Source organism: Achroia grisella, unplaced genomic scaffold (assembly GCF_030625045.1).
Source record: "Achroia grisella isolate CSIRO2021 unplaced genomic scaffold, CSIRO_AGI_Agris_v1 utg1090, whole genome shotgun sequence".
In the NCBI taxonomy this organism is placed as follows: domain Eukaryota; kingdom Metazoa; phylum Arthropoda; class Insecta; order Lepidoptera; family Pyralidae; genus Achroia; species Achroia grisella.
This window is the reverse complement of record NW_026712574.1, coordinates 92,490-118,041: the sequence shown is the minus strand read 5'-3', so window position 1 is coordinate 118,041 and position 25,552 is coordinate 92,490. Positions and strand designations below refer to the sequence as shown.

Genomic DNA, 25,552 nt, shown 5'->3' with positions numbered 1-25,552 from the left:
AAACCCAAACGTTTTTTCCCATTTGCCACGTAATAGTTATGAGTGTGTTTGTCGTTTACAGTTTTTAATTACCTATTTTATGTTGAAGCAAACGTGATAGGACTCGTGTAAAAGTTTACAATTAAACTAGTTGTTTTACGAGGCTTTGTATGCATAAATTTGGTATAAAGAGTATCCTATATGTTAAGCTGGGACTTGATCTAAACATGTAAAGAATTTCATTCAAATCCGTCCGGCCGTTACAGTGTTATTTAGTGACAAAAAAGTACGACTTTCACATTTGTAATATTGTTTATACTATTATGGTTGCAAACAAGCATACGGCCCGTCTGATGGTAAACCGTTACCGTAGCCTATGGACTCTTGAAACACCAGGGGTGTTACCGACCCTTATTAAACCTTAATATAGAGTAATTTGAAAAAAATATTACTTGTTTGTTTGTTTGTAATAATTTATTGTACAATAATATTATAAATAAAAGGACAAAAGATTTCTTCCAGTCAACCTTTGAGTTACTGAGAGGAATTGCGGAGTGGTGGAAATAGGTTCAATAAATAATACATTTATTTTTATATTTATTTATTTTATATTTTTAATTATTTTAAGTTTATTTTAATAATGATTTATATTAAAGCCTTTTAGAACGTCAACGAGCTCAGTGGTCCAGGGGTTTAGCACACCGCCTTACTTTCGATGGTAGTGTTCGATTCCTCGCACGGTACAAACATATGTACTCATAAGCATGATTGTTTATATCGCTCTGGGTGTTTTCTATGTATATTATATATGTATATACCAAAAAAGATGTATCTATAAATTTATATCTAGTACCCATAACACAAGTTCTGGTTAGTTTGTGACTAGATGACGTTATGTGAATTATCCTGAGATATTGTTATTTTTTTTATGGATGATAATGGAATGGTACACCCGCCTGCGCTAACGGTTTACGCGGGCGGGGTACCAGTGGAGGATGATAACATGAGCATGAGGTCAGTTTACTCAGCTCGTCGTTGTGACAAATTCGACAGACATTATTACTACTACTTTATTTATGGTTATCGCGTTATTCTATTTTTAATGTCGAGGTTTTTCCATAACTATACTAATGTTGTTAAAGGATTTTTTTATATTTATTTATTTATTTTATTTATTTAGTCGGTCCGCGGTCTAGAGGCGGCAGCGTCCTAGGGGCGGCAGCGTCCTAAAGGCGGCAGCGTCCTGGGGGCGGCAGCGTCCTAGGGGCGGCAGCGTCCTAGGGGCGGCAGCGTCCTAGGGGCGGCAGCGTCCTAGGTCACACGATTTCAAAGTATAAAAGTCGAACAATTAATTTAAAGAAAATTATTATTTTAGAAAGGTATCCATGGGGCGGCAGAAATAAAGTGGACTACACTCATAAAAAATATAAATCCGGCATTATGAGTCTTACTACTTGATTTGAGTAATCTCCGGTTACGCCTATAATAATAATAACAATCTCAGGGCAATTCACACAGCACCATCTAGACCCAAGTTAAGCTAGCGTTATGGGTACTAGATAACTGATACAAATAAATGGATAATTTTTTTTCGTAAATACATACTTAATATACATAAAAAACACCCAGACCGATACAAACAATCATACTCATGAATACAAATGTCTGTGTCGTGCGAGGAATTGAACCCGCGACCATCGGACGTAAAGCGGTGTGCTAGACCGCTAGACCATCGAGGTCGTCGGTCGTCGGCTATTGATTTAATTATTTCATTATGCATGTCACTGTATTCTCCTTAATTGAATTAATAATTAATCTGTATTAATTTAAACACATACAAGCACCTTTGAGCTCGTTTCTTGTCAGTACCTCTTAGCTCGAAATTGTTCTGATCTGACTAATATAAGAGTCTGTAATATACTTAGATGCAGGCCCCTCTCCCCACAGAATACACTGGGCACGTGCCCAGGGCCCCGCGAAGGATTGGGGCCCCCTTATCTAGTCTAGTCCCTACTCCATTACTAAACTATAAGGATATTATATAAAGTTGAGTAGCTATCTACTGAACTCTCGCCTAAAACTCAGTCTTAATAAATGCTTACCGACTTTGTTCAATTTGTTCGTTATCGTTATTTTTTTATAAATGTCTAGCAAGAACTTGAACTTATCACATAACAACTTTATAAAAATATTTTTGCTTGGTTTGTTTTGAAGTTAGGGCATTCCCATGTACATCTCTAAAGAGTCATGTTCAAAAATGGTTTTATCCATTCTAACAAAATATTTATTAATATTATATCCAAATGTGCCCAGGGCCTCCAATAGTTGAAAGACGGTCCTGCTTAGATGAATAATATTTGATTTGATTTAAAAGCAGATAACATGACGTTATCGAATACACGGTATGCGTACGATATCAGATATTAAACCGATACATGAATATCGTAACTCTATACGATACGTATCGTCCATGACTAATCCGTACAATGGGTTTATTCCGGTACCAAATACCGTTGAATACTACTCATAACAGTCTATAAAAAAAGTAGGAACTATGTAAAAAATTAAAAAAAAAACTACCATACAGATACTCTACATGACCTTTATAAGCGCACACAATGTATAGTTCTATCTCGGTTATTTGCTATTAATAAAAGGGAGACGAAAGATTTGCAAGGTCTGTCGTATTTGAATTGTAACAATGTACTAATGCCCAGCCCCGGCTTTGCATAGCGTCGTTTTATGCGACGCCCTTGCATGAACATGTTCCATTTGAATGCACAAGAATATATATATATATAGATATATTATTAAAATCAATTCAAAAACAATTTATTCATGTAGGACATTTTAGCCGCTTATGAAAGTATTTTTTTTGTTAATATTTATTCCCTACCGCTGGACGGTAGGGAATAAATATATATACCGCATACAAGATACAATTGTGAGGAAATAGCAAGAAATGCAACTGATTTTTTTTTAAACCAGTTTTATTACATTGTGTACTTATAAAATGTTTATTGTAGTGAAATATACAGAATGTAACAAAATGGACGAGACTTGTGTCAATGGTACACACAAATCTATAGATTTAGAAAAGTTAGGCGGGAGTTGGCCATCAGCCGCTTCGGAAGTCCTCCCGCGGGTTTGGAGTGCCATCTGCACTCGCCCTCTAGCGTCTCGTAACGTTGTAAAGGCCAGCAGAAGCCAACAGCATTAAACTAGTTCGAAAAAAAATTTACAAAACACAATTCCACATCTAACTGTAATATATATTTTTTGTATTTAAAGCATTCCTATTTATTATTAAGATTTCTTTAATATTTTATATCTATATATATTTTTTATTCTAATAGAGTACTAAACACTGATTTTGTGTTAACAGAAATGTTATATGTGAAATGTAGGGGACATTGGTTTGGAGTTTTGGACAGATGTCAGACAAGTTCACATATATGTGACTAATTATTGGAAAAATTACAGCATATTTTATTTACTTTTACCACAGATAACATTATTACATACAGATACCCCATCCCATACAAGAAAATGGTTCCTAACTCGGGCTATTCTTCGTATATTGAAATAATGTTAAATCTGAAGCAGTTCGGATTACTAGTGGGTGCTTAGTAACAATCATGAAAATAGATGGCAGTCAATTCAGTCTACATGACATCTGTTTTACAAAGATAGATATACAAGATATGTAGGTAACTGTATCGTGTACCTCATTACGATTCAAGATTCAATGTAAATGTGTAGGTATAGTATCGTTAGCCGACACTCTGCAGATATGGCTTATTGCCAATGTATATACCTATTATGTTATGGTTTATTTTACATTCCATGCCTATTTTTTTATATGTTGTAATGCGTCTGCGCTAAGATAGCCTGATTTTGATACGTTTATACTTTACGTATCAAAATCGGACAAACAGTTTTTTTATTTCAATCGTTATATGTATGAGACTGATTTTAGCTACAATTAATTTACTGGTATATACCTCATGTATTCTACGATGTACCCCTCTTTTACCTAATGAGAATTCCGCTATATCTTATATTGTTGGATCGTCATTAAAATAATTAAAATAAGTTGTAAGACTATTGCGCTGCGTGCGGTACAACGACCAACTGCCGCCGGCGTTACCCAACCGCTACCGGGGTATCCGTTGCTTAGCAACGAGCCAACAGATATTTACCGGCGGGTGCGCCGCTATATATATATATATATATTAATTAGAGGTAATGTATTACAATATATAAATTTTGTATCACAGTGTTAGTTGCCATATTTCTCCCATGATGAAAATTGATATGTATACTTGCCAGGTCTGAGGTAGGGTTGTTATCTATTTTTTATACCCCTAAGTCATAGGGGTGGCCTACCCCGAAAAAATATTGATTTGTATTATGGACATTTTTTTATTTATTTATAATGTTACATTGAAAATACATACACGCCTAAATTTTCACCCGTCTTTCACCAACCCCTATTTTTAATAGCGATATTCTTACAAATATTATAAATGCTAAAGTATCAGTCTGTCTATTTGTCTCGATTTCACGAATACATTCTGAATTACTCGTATATCTTTCAATATCTTTATTTTAAACCAGGTTATGTACTACTACTAGTATTGTTAGTGAGGGATAAAGTTGATGAACAAAAATAAAACAATATTCGTATTAAAAATATATTCATCTAATATTTTTGGCATTATTTTTAATAAATACAAGATCTGACATGGGGTGTTATGTACCTACATTAAAAGATACTTTTTGAAATGTATGAAAGTAATGTATTACACATTAAAAATAATTTTTGACATGTATGAAAAATGTACCTATATTAAAATATAATTTTTGATGTATGAAATGTATGAAAGAAATGTATGTATGTACCTACATTAAAATATAATTTTTGAAATGTATGAGATGTATGAAAGAAATGTGTGTACCTAAATAAAAAGTTCATTTTTGAAATGTATGAAAGAAATGTATGTACCTACATTAAAAGATAATTTTTGACATGTACGAAATATTATGTATGTATACATTAAAAGATAATTTTTGACATGTATAAAATGTATGAAAGAAATGTATGTACCTACATTAAAATATAATTTTTGAAATGTATGATTTGTATGTACCTACATTAAAATATAATTTTCAAAATGTATGCACCGTACAATAACAATACACGTTAAACATCATACCACAGAGTCATACGCAAATTAAAAACAAACTGCTATGATATTAATGAGAAAGGAAAATCAACTTTATGGTATTCGAATTAGGATCGATTTCTCTCTTTTTTTTAAATACTATTTTAATCTTACCAGTTGCCAGTATTCGAAGACAACTACGATTCGTACTCGATATTTTAAATTATTATGTAATCGATTTTTCAGTACAAATGCAAATAACCAACGACACTAATAATGTACTACTATATTCCGTTCTTTGAAACGGAACACTGCTATAATACAAAATAATGAAAAATTACTGTTCACAACGACTATTAAAAGCATCATCAAATAATGCGTAAAAAATCCTGTTATCGATTATTAAAAAAATCGATAATACATGTATTTATTTATAATATGACAACACTTCATACATATATTATTGGAAATATTATTACTTGCTTGTTCGGCTATTTTTAATTTACTTAAAAAATTTTTATATGTTTAATTTACAATAATAATATATTAAGTGCTTATTATTGGAAAATATAAAAAAGACATTTAATTAGGCCGATACAAATGACGACAATGCCATCTATGAAAGCATTTTGAAAACATTGAGCCCCATATTAGCACTGATTAAAGTGTAATTAAGTACTGGAAAATAACAAAATGAGTAAATATATGAAAATTACTTTTCTAAACGCATTATTTCATTTTAACATGTATACATAACTTTTTAAAAATTGATTAAACATTTTTGAAAACACAGTTTTGTTTTTTAAAACGTTTGCAAAACTATGAAGAATTCCATCGATACCAATCACGCCATCTATATGCAACTTTTAGCAATAATAATGGCTATTTCCTCATTGAGTGCCACTGCTTTTACAGTCATTTTCTGTCAAAGGTTTATTTGTATATTGAAATAATGTTAAATTAATATTAATTCTAAAATCATGATCGACCTTATAATGTGGATCCAGCCTTATTTACCATTGACGGCCTTGGTGGTTACTGATTTAACTGATCGCCTTACATCCGATGGTCGAGGGTCGATTCCTCGCACGATACAAACATTTGTATTTATGTGTACATTTGTTTGTACCGGTCCTAGCATTTATATATATATGTACTTACAAAAAGAATGAGTTTAAGTATTTTTAACACACAAACAGACAAACAGTTTTTTGGCAAAAGAATAGAAGATATGTTAGATAGATACTTTTGTACTGGTAAATGTCTTTTTATATTTATTTATTTATTTTATTTAATAAAACTTTAACACACAAATACAGATAAACTTAACAACTTAAGGCACGTTCTCCTGGTTAACCATTGGGCCAACAGATATTTATGTGGGCAGAGCATATGTTAGCACATGAAATTTAATTAAAAATAAATAAAAAAAATTTTTTTTTCTGTCAACACGTTAGAATAGAATAGAATATATCTTTATTGCTAACTGTGTGGGTACATTTTTTTTGTGGGTGGTATAACAATATATATAGCTATGTATCAACAGTTTCACCCTATCGGGTATGCAACAATTTACAACATACTTGATTTTAGATTATACAATAAATTATTATCGTTCTATCTTTTATTATTATTTTTATTGATTTTAAATGCATTATCAATAGGTCACAGTGAGAAACACAAATAAAATTGGTGCCAAAACCCATATAATAAATGATCACTCCGTCAGTACAACATACAACACGAAAAATATGTTTACAATTTAAAAAAACAATGTAAAAAAAATATTATTTAGATTTCAATGAGTCCATAATCATATATAGTACTAGCTTTTGCCCGCGGCTTCGCTCGCGTTAATTTATCCCCTTAAGGTTGGAATTTAACAAAATCCTTTCTTAAGGGATGCCTACGTCATATTATCTTTATGCATGGATAATCTCAGCCCGATCGGTTTAAAATTAACAAATTTTCATACAAACTTTCATCCCCTATTTTATCCCCTTGGGGATAGAATTAATCAAAATCCTTTCTTAGCGGATGCCTACGTCATAACATCTACCTGCATGCCAAATTTCAGCCCGATCCGTCCAGTGGTTTGGGCTGTGCGTTGATAGATCACTATGTCAGTCACCTTCGAGTTATATACCTATATTTAGATTAAATAAATAAATACATATATACTATGTAATGAAAACTTTTGATTATTCCTTTTTTTAACTATTATAATGCTATTGGCCAGAGCTGGTCGAGTATATACCATATAGCTAAAATGTTGAATGCCATAAATGCTGAGTGTCAGCCATGTTGCCAACCAATGTATTGGGAAGGGGATTGCTAGTAATGTGGTCTCATGACCCCATTACTAGCAATGTACCATGTCAGGTTGACCTCCACGCGGTTCCCCCTGGAAACCTTCATTATAAAATCCTGGTGAATTTGTCACGATGGGCTAACTGACATGACTTCATGTTCATCTTATCATCCTCCACTGGTGCCCCGCCAGCGTATACCATTAGCGCAGGCGGGTGCTCCATTCCATTATCATCCATAAAAAAACCATTGTATATAAATATTATAGATCTTTTTTGTAAGTGGGAACGCTGCCAGTATCTTCGGAACTTTGCCTAAAGGGACTCCTTTCGATAATATATTTTAGTTATTATATTATATTATTAAGGTTTTTAATTTTAGGTTCTTAGTTGTACAATTAAGTAATAAAAATAGATATATGTTTGTCATTGTTCTACTTGTGTATATATGTGTATATGTGTGCATACATATATATATATTATATATATATGTGTAAAATATACCTATGTCAAATGTGTCAATGTATATTTATATCAATAATGGTTGTCAATAAATATTTTTCTTTCTTTCTTTCTTTCTTTACAATTTTATTTACACTAACGGTTTACGCTGGCGAGGCACCAGTGGAGGACGATGAGATGAACTTAAGGTATATTTATAAATCGTGGCAAATTCACCAGGAATATTTGATGGTACCCCAGTGAAATGATATAAAATGACATACATTGCTACTAGGATCAACAGTCACACATAAAATAAATATATATACATATATAATATTAAAACTGCGGAGACTTATGGAGTGGGCTGAGGGTCAACTCCCGTTTGAAGATCCTGTTTATAGTGTAGAACTCACGATTAGGGCCTACATAAAGTAATTAAATTAACAATATCCCTTTATTATTGAGGATTGATAAGAATAGAGATCTTATTGACTCTATCATATATGTATAATGTCCTCTTGTTTAAATTAATAAATATTTATGACAAATTATTCAGGAAAATGTGGCAATAATATAAGTACAGTCAGTTTCGCGTAAATGGTAATGGATAGACTAATGTATACAAATAAATAAAATTGAAGTTTGTAATTTCTAATTAACAGTTACAAATCGAACCCGCGATTCTTGGAAGTAAAACGGTGTGCTAAACCACTAGACCAACGTGGCTGTCTCTATATCTAAATGTATATAAATCAAAGGTGACTGACTAACATAGTGATCTATCAACGCACAGCTCAAACCACTGGACGGATCGGCCTGAAATTTGGCATGCAGGTACATGTTATAACGTAGGCATCCGCTAAGGAAGGATTTTGATTAATTCTACCCCTAAGGGGATAAAATAGGGGATGAAAGTTTGTATGAAACTTTGTCAATTTTAAACCGATCGGGCTGAGACTTTGCATGCATAAAGCTTCCATGACGTAGGCATCCCCTAAGAATGGATTTTGATGAATTCCACCCCTAAGGGGATAAATTAACGCGGGCGAAAACCGCGGGCAAAAGCTAGTGTATATATAATGTTGTATTTCAAATAAATGATATAAAATGATAATTCTACTAGGTTTCAGTCACACATAAAAAATATTTTTTGTATGAACCTGTAATACCAATTTTGTGATGGTTGTGTTCAGACTTATCTCATTAAAAACAAAGAATTTGTTTACTGTGTAATATTAGACAAAGTCACATTTTCAACCATATGTTGGTGTACATAGAATCTATTTTCGTTTAATGCTGGTAGAGGCGATGCTAACTCTTCTTGAACGTCGTATTAATTGTTAAATACATGCAGTATTTACTTCATTTAGACTCTAGAGACTCCATTGATACCTATATATGTTATATTTATTTATGAAATGGCTTCTGGTATACTTTGTCTATATACTGTATTTATATAAATAATATCTCAAGGGATCCAATTTCAATAATATATAAAGTATGATAGTAGAATAACAATATGGTTGTAGTCTCAGTAGATTATATAAAGTATTGTTGGACTAGTCCTGCATAGCTTCGTCTGGATGGTATGGATGGAAAAGGGATGAATTGAAGAGAAAAATATATTACTCCGGGGATAAGGAAGAAGCAGATGATGATGTTATATCATGTCTGATGTATAAGCTATATTACTATAAAGTTTCATCAAAATCATCACATCCATACATCCATACTTACAAACTCTCGTTTTTATAATATTAGTAAAATAAAGTCTTCGTAAAACGCAGTTTGTAAACCGCTAACTATCTTGGTTAATTAATGGTAAATTGACCATAATGAGCTAATCGACCTGACTTCATGTTCATCCTGTCATCCACCACAGGTTCCCTGGTAGTATATACTGATAGAGCAGGCGGGTGGCCATTTTATAATCAACTACTGAACCGAAATGGAACAAGTTTTAGTTATTTAAATGACCTTAATCACAGATAAGGTAATATTACATACGTTAACTAATTATAGTAACACTCCTGTACAATTCACACAACGTCATCCAGTACCAAGGTAAGCAGTTTGTGTTATGGGTACTAGATAAATGAAAAACAAAAATACAGACCGGTACAAACAATCATTATTAGGAACAAACGTATGCACCATGGGAAGAATCCACCCCGCGACCATCGAAAATATAGCGGTGTGTTAAACCGCTAGTTAACCGAGGCCGTCTAAATTAGTTGGTAACTTAAAGCTAATTATTTATACTTGTCAATAATGTCACTGACAAAATACCTAACAATGATTTAGATATAAATGTTTCTGACTGTACTCTAATTGAATTTTGCATTAGTCTTATGGTCGAATTCTACTGTAATATATCTCTCACTACAATTAAAAAAACGAATACACTGTGTATAACGAAACGTATCTATATAATCTATATCTTCCAAATAATTACATTCCAGAAAATTCTAGAATAATTAAATTGGTACTAACTAAGCTATTATGGCATAATAATAATATTTCCTGCGTCAATTAAAACTATAAACTTGCATTATCATATAACGTATTCGAAATTCAAATCGAAATAAATAACAACTAAAGTATCGAGCATCCCAACACCATAATTACAACGCGATGATTAACCCATTCAGTTTCCTGACATATAAAAGCAATTGGTACGTTGTGATCATCTATTAAATTGTTTGCGCTCCAGAAGCACGCACGTGTATAGAAATTAGAGCAGTCATGGCCACCATTTTGAGGTCTGTGTCAGTGATTTTGAACGTTTTGTACGCTCTAATCGGTTTCGCGTTAGCTGCAGTGTCAATATGGTATTTTATAGAGTTGAAGAACATCACTAACTTACGTAACAGTGATAGATATCTGCTTAATTTCAAAGTGTACTGGCCTCAAGCGATTCCGTGGATATTTCTAGCAGTCGGTGTGCTATTAGTTCTCGTATCATTATGTGGTTACTGCAGTGTGTGTGGAGGAAATGGTGTATTAGTAATATATTATATATTTCTAATAATTGCAATAATTGGATCCATCGCAGCGGGCTGCGTGTCGCTTGTATACGCTAATGGAAAACCAACTGACGATTTTATATCTGAAGTAATTTGGGATGCAAAATCCGAGATGAAAGCGCACGATGACATCGCAACTGCGTTCGGACAGATCGAGACGAGATTCAGATGCTGTGGCGCGAAGAATCCAAATGAGTACACATCCTGGATGACACATTTCCCGAAGTCTTGTTGCCATCCTAACTCCGGAGCATGTGAATTTAGTAATAGCATAACTTATGAACGTCATGGCTGTATAGAGGTGGTCACAGAGTACGCTAGGATATTTATTCTGGCCTTATCTGTAGCGTCGTTGGTTAGCAGTTTGGTAGGAATTATAAATTTAGTTGTAGCCATTTTCTTATGGGGTAACTTAAAGAGGAACCCGACCAGACTGCCACATAATAACGATATAGATACATTGAAAATGCCTTTAAGAGAAAAATAAATAAATAATTATTATTTTCCTTGTAATTTGCCAAAGAATCTCCATAATATGTACGAGTAATTTTTATGGATTGTTTTCAATCTGTGAATTCATTAATTTGTTAATTACATTTAATTAATAAATAAAAATGTATTTCCGCGTGATAAATTAATGTAAATATTTGTAAATATTTTAGTTATTAAATATACAATTGTATAGATACATATAAGGTAAATTATTGCAATATTAGTGTATAGGATTTACAGATTGTTCATTGTATAGTTTACGTCATTTGGTTAAACAATGTAACCTTTGTGGAGATCAGATAAGTGTTACAATTAATTTGTGAATGCTTTATACTGAGATGAATGATGTGTGTATGTATGGTGCTTATTGTTCATTATACTGCTCATACAATTTTTAATAGTACAGACAGACAGTAATATTAATTAATAAGAGATATGATTTTAGACGTTTACTATAGCAAAGCGCAGTGACAATTGTAGATAAAAATCATAATCTAAATGAATACTTCTTTTTTAAACATAGATAAAGTAATTTAGAAAACTGCCAGTAAATCTTATTGTAGGTCGAACATGGATGTTATACATACGGATGTAGTATATATATATATATATATATATAACTATATATCATATGTCTCTTCATAGTATAAAAGGAATTCGTTGCCGCTGTCTATTCACTTAGATCTTTTAAAGTACGCAACGGATTTTAACGCAGTTTTTAGCAATATATAGAGTGATTCAAGAGGAAGGTTTATATGTATAATACATGTACACCCGTGTGAAGCCGGGGCGGGTAGTACTGTATATAAATCTTTATTAAATTACATCTCTTTTTTTGTATATATCATCACACAACATATATACTATCATCTTTATTTGTTTGTGAGATATACAATACGAACCTCCGCCCAGTGTAAATAATAAATATTTATTTATTTTGTAAATTATTAACTTGTTACAATTTTGTTATTAATATTACAAAATATAACGCAATACAATGTAATATTATACGGACCCAACTTTCTAGATTATATCAAATTCTAATTGATTCATTAATTCTTTTTGTTATTCTTTGTGTCAAGCAATAAATGTCATTCATCTTATATGTGTATTATATGTATATAGTACTGTAAATTAATAGAATTACCATAATGTATATGAACAAATAAATATTTTTTTTAATGAATAATCGTTATTTAATTATAAATATGAATGTAATATATGTGAATTTTTAATTCTAATTATAATATAACCATAAATACCTATTACTATTCTTAATATGACATCACGCAATTACGTTTAATAATTTAATAATTTTTATTTTTAAATATAAATATTAAATATGTAATCAATAATTTTGTTTTATTATTTAATTTTCCATTTTGGTTTTGGAATGGTAAATAATCTAATCCCTGATGTTAAATGGCAACATTACATATACTTATTCACGAGATTCAAGAGCATAGTGATGCAGTACCGAAGTCTCTAGAAGAGATCTTATCAAGGCCTATACTATTCAAGGACTTATATAAATTTATTTCCAACACTGTGAAGAAATTGTGATTGTTTTTAAGATAAGTTCGTTAGAACAGAGAAATGTCAGAAGAAACAAATACATGTTGGTCATTGACTTTAATTGTAAAGTGTATTGTAAAATTTCGAGTTAGTGCACTTGTTAAGTTGGGCTAAAAAGGATTTGTAACCAGAGCCGTAAAACATTTTTTAATAAAAAAAAAAACTATGTATTTGACATACATACATAAAGAAGTCTTTGACAATAGAACCTAAATAAATTGGCGGTTGCAATACTGCCGAAATATCATTTATATAATTTAAAATCAATAGTTATATAATTTAAAACATTATATAACCTAAATAAAGTTCAAACTTATTATTTAAAGTGATTATGATCGAATTTCAACATTGGTTGACCATATTATTGAATTAAAACTAAATTATGGACATATAGAATAGAGTACAACTTGTAACAGTCTTTTTTATTTTCCCGCGCAGTCATAATGTGCCACAGATACATAATATTGTAAGGCGCGCAGCCGCAGTAGGATGATCTGCAGAAGTTTTGTAAGTTTAATAGTCTTTTCTATATTCCCGCGCAATCATAATGCACCACAGATAAACAATATTGCACTGCGCGCAACCGCAGTAGGATAATCGGCAGAAGTCTTGTAACAGTCTTTTTTATTTTCCCGCGCAATTTGTAATTCGTCACAGATATACTATAGAATGACGAGCGTGTATGCAATTAATGTGAATACTAAGTGTTGGTATTGACACTGCCTTATTTTATCATTTTATCCTTCTATTGCAACAAATCTTAAACAGCTCATTGGTGGCTGCAGTAGGTGGTCGTCGGACAGTGTTGATACCCATACGAATCTAAAGCTTAACTTCTAAGGTTGAAGGTTCTTTTTCCTATGCCAGAGACAGCTAGCTGCCCTTCAGAAGAGACGACCTCACGAGTAGTTGCTGTATAGAAGATATAGGTAATGTCTGTTGATTCATTGACATAATGTATTAAGGAAACGGAGGGAGGGAATTATTAGTCATGACTTAGAATAATGACGCTATTGTAAATAATGTTCAACGTCAGGTCGATCTCCACGCGGTTTTTTATGTAATTGGAATGTCAAACAATCAGATGGCCCACCTGATGGTAAACGGTAACCGTTGCCTATGTACATGAACAGCACTACGGATATCACGTTATCATGTGACCAATCATGCGTAGCAATTTTAGAGGACTTAATAGTGCCTCTTATCCTGTAACTTGACTGGATCTTGATCATTTGCAATCTACAACTGAAACACAGATCACAAAGCTGCTGAAATGACTGAGATGTTCCAGTAGACGACTTCGTACAAATTCTATCTGGGTTTATATACACTTTATTGACTTAAAATACCTAAATAGTAACTTAAAATACATAAAGAATATTAAGAACATTGTGATCAAGCACGCGAGCCTTAGTCAACGATGAGTTTAAAACATCCATGAGGAAATTGAATGTGATGACGAAAAAAATTTCTTACAATACGGCATGTGTTTTTTGTAACAAATATTGTAAAGATTGGGATTTGCAATATATATATATATTATTATTAATATTTATAGAAAACACCTAAACCGATACAAACAATCATACTCATGAATACAAACGTTTGAATAATAAAAATAACGAATACCCTAACTGGTAAAGTATACAGCTTACGTTAACTCAGATGTTTATAATGATGTCATGATTACATACCTACCAATATATTGCCGTAAAATAACACAAGTACGTTTTCGGTTTGAATAGAATACTGCTTGTAGGAATTGGTCTACTCTGAAGATATATACGAGTATAATAATAATATTAAAGAAAAATGCAGAAAGCGGTGCTCTTAGATTCTACCAGCATTGTACGCCGGTTTCTCTCCCTGGGGCCCTGAACTTCGGCCGACTGTGCTTCTGCCGGGGTTAAGTTGCCTCTCCTTAAGAGGGGAGTTGAGATTTTTTTTAAGTTTAAAAAAAAATATATTAATAATAATAACCAGTCTATCACCCCATCGAAGGGATATATATAATTTATATATCTACACACATATACATATAAATAAAATTAGAGTGTCTGTTTGTAATATTGAAATAACCGTTTTTTACTACATACATATGAATATAAATACGGTATATACACCAAAATAACATTTTCTTCAATTTTGTCTGTCTGTCTGTTTGTTCTGGCTAATCTCGGAAATAGCTGGACCGATTTTGACGGGACTTTTACTGCCAGGTAGCTGATGTAATAAGGAGTAACTTAGGCTACTTTTATTTTATAAAAATAAAGTTAAATTCCACTCAGACGACGTCGCGGGAACAGCTAGACATCTATAAAAAAACCTCAATAATGTAGAGCAGTGGTTTCCAAATAGTTTTTGCTGCGTACCACTTCAACAAAGACCTCAAACCTTGCGTACCCATTATTGTAGCAATCACACTAATATTATATACGTGAAATTTTGTGAGTGTGTGTGTATGTTTGTTTTACTGATAGCCCCACGTACCCCTTGATGCAACTTCACGTACCCCTGGGGGTACGCGTACCACTAATTGGGAAACACCGATGTAGAGTATCTGGCCTTTTTACCCAATCCTGCCAAATCTGGCTGGTCTGCCCGGTTATTAGGTTTGGCGAGCTGGCAACCCTAATCATATAGTTGTTATATTCATTGTATTTAGATTATTATCAATATATGACGTTAGAATCACAGTGGCAAGCACTAGTTAAAATATAAAACAGGTTTAATTTGGTTATAATGACGAAACAGTTTAATAATAAATTAAAAACGTATGCGTCATATAGAGCTACTTGTAATATTACAATAATATAGTATTTTTACAAGTAAGTTTAAATTTACATCCTAAATGTATAGCATCATGTACAACAGCGGGATGTTTTTGTTACTAAAGAAACTTATTAATATTAAATCAGAGATACATTTATTATTGAATTTTTCTATAAAATGGAGTGTTTAACACCCCTCCGCGTGGAGCTCATTTTTTTTAACCCTTGACAATTAACACAGCGCCATCTAGTCTCCGGTAAGCAGAGGTTGTGTTATGGGTACTAGACAACTGACATAAATACTTAGAGATATTGTTTTTTGTAAATACATACATAATATACATAGAAAACACCCAGACCTAAAGGAACAATATACTCATGAATTATACTCATGTTTAACCCTGCGAGGAATCGAACCCGCGACTATCAGAAGTAAAGCGGTGTGCTAAACCGCTAGACCACGGAGGCTGTCATAGTTTTAGTATTATAACTTATCTCATCTACTTCTATAGCCAAGCCAAGCCTTCTGTCCAAACAGGACAGGTAGGACTTATTTTGTTTAAAGGAACAGGCTGAGATATGGTAGTGAAATTGCATGCTACGGTAGTAGTAGCACGATACATCAGTCTTTACTTCACGACTGACAACACCACTATATACCATTAGTAGTACCAGTAGTATTGTAGTAGGTACCATTAGTATCACAAAGTCTATGGTGCTTTTCAAGTACCTATATGTACATACACAGATAATATAATATTACATAGTACAGACAACGATTGACCATCAAGATTCCACATTTTTATGAACAGAAATAATATTTATTCAAATAAACTTAATATAAGCACTTTTGAATAGTTATATTTTTTTATTCTACAACTTTTTCGAAACACAGATCCAACACAAGACGAATGAGCAGGAAACTTGCCTGTAGCTCTTTTGAATAAATGTTATTTTAAACAAATATTAAATAAATAAATTGTTACAAGAGGAACAAGTAGGATGAATTGGATTTCGTTATATATTTGAAACTAGGTACATAAAGAAAATCCTAAAAACTGTTGCGAATATACCTGATTGTCCGCTCCAGAGGCACTGGATAACGTTGCATTGTGGACCCAGTGCTTCTGGACGTGGACACAGATATATGAATTAAATATATCTACGTATATGTATATTATAAGTTACTAACATAGTTTTATAAGTTTTTACTAACACAATATGGATGTAATCCGAATTAAAATGTAAATAAATAAAGTATTAAAATTTATTACACTAGCTACCCGCCCCGACTTCACACCGGTGTACACGTATTATAAATATAAATCTTCCTCTTAGATTACTCCATCTATTGCTAAAAACATTACAATCCGTTATGTAATTTAAAACATCTAGACGAATATACGAAAGCGATTCCATTTTATTCTTTTTTAAAGGTTATAATTTCCACATTTTATATTTACCATTCCAGTTGCTGTAAAACGAAAAAAAAACAAGATTTTCATCTATAAATACAATACAAAAACGTTAATTTGTATAACAATTGCATACAATACCGGTAATACGGTTACAGTTACCGCCATTAACCTGTTTTTGGCGGGAACATGAATAATGCGTACTCACGCGTTATCTCCAGTAGTAAACCTACGATCATCCGAACAGTAACTAGCATTCTAATTAGTAAACTCGTCATGTTTTCGCGGAAATGGAACCCTTATGACTCATTCAGAGGAAATAATCCTTAAGGCCTTGATCGAGAAGAGCGTTCTTCATAAAACCAACAAGCGGCGACGCATTACGCCATTTAATTGTGAACTGTCCAAGGCGACGGACGCCGTTCGTGTCGTGATCTGAGTGCAATCAAAAATGGGTTCTAACACCTGCTCACACGTTCTAAACGCGCTGTACGCGATCCTGGGGCTGGCTCTCGCTTGCACAGCCCTGTGGTTCTTCGTGGAAGTGAAAGAGATAACGAATTTGCGAAACGTCAACCATTACCTGTTGGACTACAATCTCTATTGGCCTCAAGTGATACCGTGGCTGTTCATTATCGTCGGCGTCCTTGTTATGTCGATATCATGCTGCGGATTCGTTGGAACCAGTAAGAGGAAGGTAGGATTACTTCGTGTCCACATCACCTTCATTGGAATAGCAATTGTGGTGTCTCTAGCCGTTGCAGTGATAGCTCTAGTATTCGCCGACAGTAAGTCATCAGATAACTTCATTAAAGATACAATTTGGGACGCATACTTCCAAATGAAAGAGAATCACGACGTAGAGAGTGCGTTTGGGAGGATCGAGAGGAGATTGCAATGCTGCGGTGCTGAAGGTCCACGTGATTACGTCAACTGGAAAACAGATTTCCCACAGTCATGCTGCGATGTATATTACCACGGCTGGTTGGAACCATACTCGATCAACTGCGAGATAACGAACAAACTGGCGAATGAACGACACGGATGCTCAACAGTTGCGACGCAATACGCCCGAATTGTCATCAAAGTACTGTCAGGTGTAACTGTATTAATAGCTTTAATTAGTATAATAAACTTAGCTGTTACAATTAAAACTCTTAAGTCTCTAAATACACGACCTCGAGTGATGCAAGCGCAACATGAGTCTGAGAGCAAAAAAGTTTTAATATAAAGATAGGTATAGCGTTTGTGAATTGTTTAATCGGGCGTGTAATAACGCCATAATGTTTTGTTGATAATGAGAAGGATATAAAGGTCATATTTGCATGACAAGGTTTGAGTGACGTGCAAATGCATTGTTTGTGACATCTGATGTATGAAGGTTGTAAAGGGCTACACCTGGGCGTGTAATGGAGAATTATTTGCGTAATACCAGTACATTAAGATGTTTAAAGTAATTTCTGATCACCAATTTTTCTGTGAGAAGTACACTAATTAAAAAAAATGAGTAAAGATTAAGTTACCTTTGGGTGCGGTTATATGAGTGGGTTTGTTCAGAGATGATTGTATCATTAATCTGTCCAATTGTAGACTAAGGACACACTCATACGCAGCCCTGATCTCCCTTACAATTACTACCATTGCTACCGTAATATTTGTGAACTAAAATAGAAGTTTTCACTTTCTACTTATAGAAAAGTGACTAACTTCACACTGTTTACGCAATGTTTTTACGAACAAAGGGCTTAGGGCCTCACTCGACTGATATTTATGCAGTGTTACGTAATCTGTTTTGTCGGATGTGAGAAAATGATTAGGAAATACTAGTAGCAATGTGTTTTTTGAAAGTCTAAAGCTTGTACTGAATACAAATATAAGTTACGAAAGAGTCTTTAGCATATAGAATTGAATACGAATAAGTTATTAAGTGTAAGTGTAGGCTGTTTCCTGTGCCTCGGCAAATATTTAAAAAGTTTCTAATTTAAAAATCTGTTAGATTTATAAAAAATTGTTAATTATATAACATCATATTGGCGGGAAAACATTGTTTCGTCAAGTAATATCTAATAAATAATCTAGCATTTATGTTTACATTTAATTTGCTGTGAGAATGAGTTCATTGTGAAATATTGATTTATTAAAATTAAGTAGTATATTTTAATCAAAGAATGTCAAAAATCAAAGAATTATTGTTATGTTCTACGTAGGTATTTATTCTACGGAAATAAATTGTAAATACCTTTATAGAGTGATTCATTAATCATTTAATATGGTTTATGTATCGTTTACCTCCTTTTATAACTAATTAAAAAAAAGGTATGACTAACCTTTGTGTTGAAGTATTAATTATATTATGTATGTAGGTTTAATATTTCATTGTATAAAAAAAAAATACGCTTGTCACACTATTAAATCAACTTTATAATTGAAAATACTATTTATATGAAATGAAATTTATACTTATGTGAAAGGTTAAAAAATAATTATTCCACGAATAAATGTACATACAAATCAATAACAATCTTTACTGTTAACATAATAGTGTATAGAGCAGCGAGGTATCATAAACAAAACCTACTATATCGATAGAGTAAAGCCTTACGCAATTACTCATACCTGTGGTTGATTGGAAATCTCGTACATACCATATGTATGTCATCGAATAACCAGTCTCTTATGCAGTCACGACGAACCTCGACGGTTGAAACCGGGCGCACCGAACAGTCGATCTTGAGGTCTCGAGCTGCGCGCGCGCAACCACGTCCGAACTTTTATAAAATCTGTTGCAACATTATCGCATCTCTCACTCGGTTGACAACAATCCGCGACGACGGACGATAGGTACCAACGATGGCTAAAGAAGATTTTTTGAAGGCCATCCTCTATTGTGTGAACATTGTGTTCGGAGTGTTCGGTCTAGTGTCAGCTGCGACAGGGATCTGGTTCTTTGTGCAGTTAGCTGAGTTTGTGAGGTTAAGGAACACCAACCATTATTTGCTGGACTATAGAGTGTACTGGCCTCAGGTGGCGCCATGGCTCTTCATTCTATTGGGCCTGTTCATAATAACAGTGGCCTTCTGTGGATGGTGTGGTGCTAACAGGGAAAGCAGAGGACTCCTCGGACTTTACGGGATTTTCTTAACCCTTATCATCGTCGGACAACTCATCGCAGCTACTTTAATTTTCGTATTCGTCGACGGTGAAGACACAGACAGATTCATTAAGGATACAGTTTACGATGGTTACTACAATTCCCAATCGAACCCGGACGTTTTTAAAGCTTTTGGATGGATCGAAAGGAAACTCAAGTGCTGCGGTGCTAACGACGCGAGAGATTACAGAAGTTGGAGAAATGACCTGCCTTTGACCTGCTGTTTGGATAGCTACTACAGAGCAACCTGCGATTTCACAGATAAGGAAGCCAATGAGAGATTAGGATGTGCTAAAGTTGCATCAGTGTACACTAAGATTATAAGTTCATCAATTGCCGGCGCATCGTTGATTATTGCTATTGTCGAAATAACAGGCGTTATTATCGCGTGGAAACTGTTTCATTCAATGCGGGAAGTTGAACATTATATAACAGAAAGAAAGGAGGGTGAGACGGAATGTTAGGTGTTGAGTGAGTCAGTATTAAATTACCGCCGAATAGTATATATCTGTCGATGTAAACGTCACAATATTCAAGTAGTTTCACGCCATATTTACGCTCCGAGACGAAACGAACTCCGATTTGGTTCGAACTTTTCTTTCACTCGCCAGCGAAAGTTTTCCTGTACATCTTTCACGGTGTTTTATTGCATTTGCTTTATATAGGGAATAAAGTTCGTTTCCTTGCGGCAAAGGAATACAGAAATCTTTATTTCGCACCAATCTCAACTGTGTATCTGATTAGTTTAAGTTTATTTTATACATTCCATTGGAATTGTCCGTCGTTCACTCGGAACTTGTTTAATTACGTAATGCAATTTCTATTTTAATTCGTCATTCTTTGGAGTCAGTTTCGGCCACGCCTTAGGTCAAATGTTGAGGCAGATTCGAGCGTATGGGCTCAATCAGTTGTTTCCTTCTTAAGTACATGATTCATAATAGGTACCTTCATTGACTCATGTATAATAAAACTCAATTGTACCTAAGACTCCGTGGATCTGACTGACCTCGCCCCCCCACCAAGTGTCACATCGTGACACACATTTATAGTAATTTAAGTATCGTGTAGCTTCGACTGCAGATTTTGTAAGACTATGCTAATGTGAGCTGTATTATAATACAGCCATGGAAGAGATTTGTCAATGGTATGCCAGAAGGTCGTTTATGAGACAAAATTGACCTCATTTCAGTGTGTTTTGTTTCTTGTTAGTGAGGTAGTACTAATGATAGTATACTGTTTTGGAAGACTCGATTGTGAAGTGAAGTCTTGACATTTAAAATCTGTTTATTTTGACACGAATGGTATGTTATTATGTAAAATTTTACGCAACATCAAGTATATGTGAGACACGATGATGTCATGATATACAGATATTATAATTTTTTGTTTTTAATTCAAAATAATGTATTCAAATGTGGTGCCAATATTTTTAGAGTATATATTCGTGTATTTTTTATACTTTACAAACTTTTTTACTGATCTGTAAATGTTGTCCGTCTCTATATATGTGATTGTAAATGATAATTTCTAAGTTACAATTTTTAATGGAACGAATTTCCGTCCTTTACAATAACGACAGCCATATTTATATATTTTTTTATAATTAAGTAAAATAGAGTAATTAATATATATAGATAATGTGTGACAGTGTGCTTTCACATGCCAAAGAAAGAAATGTATAGGTACAAATCATGAAATCATATAATAAAAAATATATATATTTTGCATGCAAAAAATATCTAAAAGTTTCATATTATTAGCATAAGTAATATAACCGCGAAATCACACTACCAATATTTTAGTGTTTAGTATTTAAGTTATTTTTATACATAAATATATAAATTAATGATAACGATAAGTTGAAACTAGTCTTAAGTTTCGTTTCGTTTGTAATAAAATATTGTGTAAAATGAAACTGTTTTTTATTATTTACATATATTTAATATTTATATATTATATTAACTAACCATTTATACTCTAATAACAACTAAAAAGGAGTCTAAATTTATACTTTCGCAAGTCAGAGTTTTAAATTTATTATATCTCAGAATTATGAAGTTTTATTAATTTTAATTGAAATATTGAATTTAATAAAACTTCATAATTCTGAGTATGGGACTACTGAGCACTACACTTTAATATTCAAGACAAACGAAAGTCTGCTATTCACGTATATTAGTTATCAGTTACCATTTACCGTTAGTATATAGTCTAAATATATTTACTGTAATTAATTATTACAGATACAACCACAAAACCGCAATTCATCGGTTTCCATCATTATATCTCTACATGCAAATTATGCAAACAATTTTCTTAGTCATAAAGAATTTCTAACACTATGAATCACGTTTTCTTTTATACCTTTAGTTGAATCGTGATTCATATATATCACGTACAAATATAAGGCTTTGCGGGAGGGGATTGTTAGTAATGTGGACTGTTGAGCCTATTGCTAACAATGTACTATAGCATGTCATACACGCAGTTCCGCCTGGAAACCATAGTGATAAATTCTTAATGAACTTGCCACGATATGCTGATCTGACCTTTGATGAGCATCATCCTTCACTGGTGCCCCGAAAAAGTAAACCGTTAGTGCAGACGGCATTATATTATTTTAACCATAACTGACCTGACCTCATGCTCATCTTATCATCCTCCACTGGTGCCCCGCCAGCGTAAACCGTTAGCGCAGGCGGGTGAACCATTCCATAATCATCTATAAAAAAATTACAAACCATTAGGCGTACCAATGTACAGACAGAAACCTCCACTTTTGTGGGACACCTAATGGGTTATATAACTCGATTTCTTTTTACGCAATATTAGTTACGTCAGTTGATTTCTCTAACCATAATTTAGATGTACACCGTCTGTAGTTTATGAGATCAACGTCAAAAATGGTTAATAATTGTTTAATAAAAGCATATTAACATATTTTATATTCGTTCTGAGAAATAACATACGAATAACACACAAATATTATTATATTTATACATATAAGAGTTCTACCACAGATAACATAATATTGGTTCTACATAGCCGTTTCTTATCTTTACTTTCTCTATAAACTCTATAGTACTCTGGAAGAATTTGTTTAGCGATAAGACCGCCTTTTGCATAATTTCATATACATTTACTATTTTATTTATTTTCTGTATCTAGTGCATTAAAGAATTTAAATAAATAAAGATATGATATTTGGATGGCATCCGTGGTCTAGTGGTTTAGCACGCCGCCTTACTTCCGATGGTCGCGGGTTCGATTCCTCGCACGGCACAAACATTTGTATTCACGAGTATGATTGTTTGTATCGGTCTGGGTGTTTTCTGATATGAGTCCTATAAATATTTTTTATTATAATTAAAAGGTATTGTAAAAAAATAATATAAAAAAAAATGCTAAGGCAAAGGAATTTTGTTTTTCTAATTTATTTTGTTTGTCTAATTGATTCATCGACTTACTTGAAACTATTTATGGATATTTTAAATAGAATTCAATAACCAATTTGATTTAGATTGTCTAATATCTTCTTCATAATCTTGTGACTACTAGTGCTTTTTTAACTTCCGTTACATTGACAAGACAATAATAAAAAGAAACTAAAAACATCTGTTGAATCATATTTATTGAGCAAACCCTATTACTAACTAAACGATTACTTGAATGACAAAGTGCATGCCAATAGAAGTTCATGCACGGGATTTTCATTTAATGTTAGCCGTAGATATAAAACAAATTGTTATGACTATTCAAAAGTGCTTAAATTAAGTTTATTTGAATAAATGATTTTCTATTCTATTCTATGCTATCTATACCCAAGCTAAGCTAAGCTTATGTTAGGAACTAAACTATAAATACTGAAATATATATTTTTCCATAAATACATACACAATACATAAGTACATAATGTAAAATACGCACCAGATGTAAATAAACTGGTTATTAAAAAAATCATTCATTCGAATTTCTTGCCAGTTCCTCTAAATTGAATCTGTATAGGTGTACACTGATCTGGACTATAGTGAAAAATATTAGTACAAAAAAAGTGTTGATCATAAGCGATTAAAATCATACATAAATAAATAATTTTTAACTATTTATTTTATACTAGCTGTGCCCGCGGTTTGAACCGTGAAATTTATAGCCTATATATTATTCTGATGTATAAGCTATATTACTGGAAAACTTCATCAAAATTCGTTTAGGAGTTTTTATGTGAAAGAGTAAAAATAATCCATCCATACTCACAAACTTTCGCGTTTATAATATTAATAAGATTTTTACTTTCACATAATCCATTTAATTTTTATATCCCTGTTTTCATTTAGTAACTTAAAAATAATAATAAATAAAATTTAAATTCCAATCTATACATATAAATAAAATTGGAGTGTCTGTTTGTAATATTGAAATAACAGTTTTTTACTACATGCATATGTATATAAATAAGATACATACGCCAAAATTACATTTTTAAAAATTGTTGTCTGTCTGTCTGGTTGTTTCGGCTAATCTATGAAATGGCTGGACCGATTTTGACGGGACTTTTTTTGGCAGACAGCTGATGTAATAAGGAGTAAATTAGTCTACTTTTGTTTTAGAAAATTTCTCCAATTAACTTTTTAATTCTTTATTGTCTTTCATACAAATATCTTGTGTTAATTACATTATTTGCGTAACAGATAAAACAATCATACTCATGAATACAAATGAATACTGTGCGAGGAATCGAACCCGCGACCATCGGGAGAAAAGCGGAAAAGCTAAACCGCTAGACCACCGAGGCCGTCATAATAATAAAGGATTTATCTATCTATCTAATTCTGACTATGCGTATGAAGTAACGGCCACGGTTGTCCAATGGCACTAATGTACTTACAAACATTAAAGCATCAATTACGAGATTATACTGTGACGTAATGCAGCATTGTAATTCATTGAGTTAAAATTTCGGTCCACTGAATAACGGGATCAGTACGACAGTACGAGCGCACAATTGAAGTCGATACGCATAAAAACACAAGTTGTTATAGCTGTATGAGTTGTTTACCTTTGAACTATCCGACCATTGAGTATAAAAAGTAAAATAAAAAATATTAAACGTTTAAAAGTCGATGGTCTAGGATTTAGTATACCGCTTGAAGCGGATGTAGCTGATGTATTTGATGAGTGGGAGGTTTTGAGGGTTTTATGAGGAAAAATACGGAGATGAAGAA

At 32.9% G+C, this 25,552-nt stretch overlaps 3 protein-coding genes across 3 annotated transcripts; all 3 read left to right on the top strand.

Annotated features, from left to right (window-relative positions):
• The first annotated feature begins 10,615 nt into the window (after positions 1 to 10,615).
• Positions 10,616 to 11,815, top strand: LOC131848693 (23 kDa integral membrane protein-like). The gene has a single exon (XM_059198626.1). It carries the CDS (start codon positions 10,646 to 10,648, stop codon positions 11,411 to 11,413), a length of 768 nt encoding a protein of 255 aa, XP_059054609.1. The 5' UTR covers positions 10,616 to 10,645; the 3' UTR covers positions 11,414 to 11,815.
• Positions 11,816 to 17,556: 5,741 nt separating this feature from the next.
• On the top strand, positions 17,557 to 19,335 carry LOC131848617 (23 kDa integral membrane protein-like). Its single transcript, XM_059198540.1, has one exon. The coding sequence runs from the start codon at positions 17,631 to 17,633 to the stop codon at positions 18,408 to 18,410; it is 780 nt and encodes a 259-aa protein (XP_059054523.1). The 5' UTR covers positions 17,557 to 17,630; the 3' UTR covers positions 18,411 to 19,335.
• Positions 19,336 to 19,649: 314 nt separating this feature from the next.
• LOC131848580 (CD63 antigen-like) lies at positions 19,650 to 21,659 on the top strand. Its single transcript, XM_059198500.1, has one exon. The coding sequence runs from the start codon at positions 20,030 to 20,032 to the stop codon at positions 20,792 to 20,794; it is 765 nt and encodes a 254-aa protein (XP_059054483.1). The 5' UTR covers positions 19,650 to 20,029; the 3' UTR covers positions 20,795 to 21,659.
• The last annotated feature ends 3,893 nt before the right edge of the window (positions 21,660 to 25,552 follow it).

Coding starts and splice junctions, on each gene's coding strand:
- LOC131848580 (XM_059198500.1), top strand. CDS start 20,030: ATGGCTAAAGAAGATTTTTTGAAGGCCATCCTCTATTGTGTGAACATT.
- LOC131848617 (XM_059198540.1), top strand. CDS start 17,631: ATGGGTTCTAACACCTGCTCACACGTTCTAAACGCGCTGTACGCGATC.
- LOC131848693 (XM_059198626.1), top strand. CDS start 10,646: ATGGCCACCATTTTGAGGTCTGTGTCAGTGATTTTGAACGTTTTGTAC.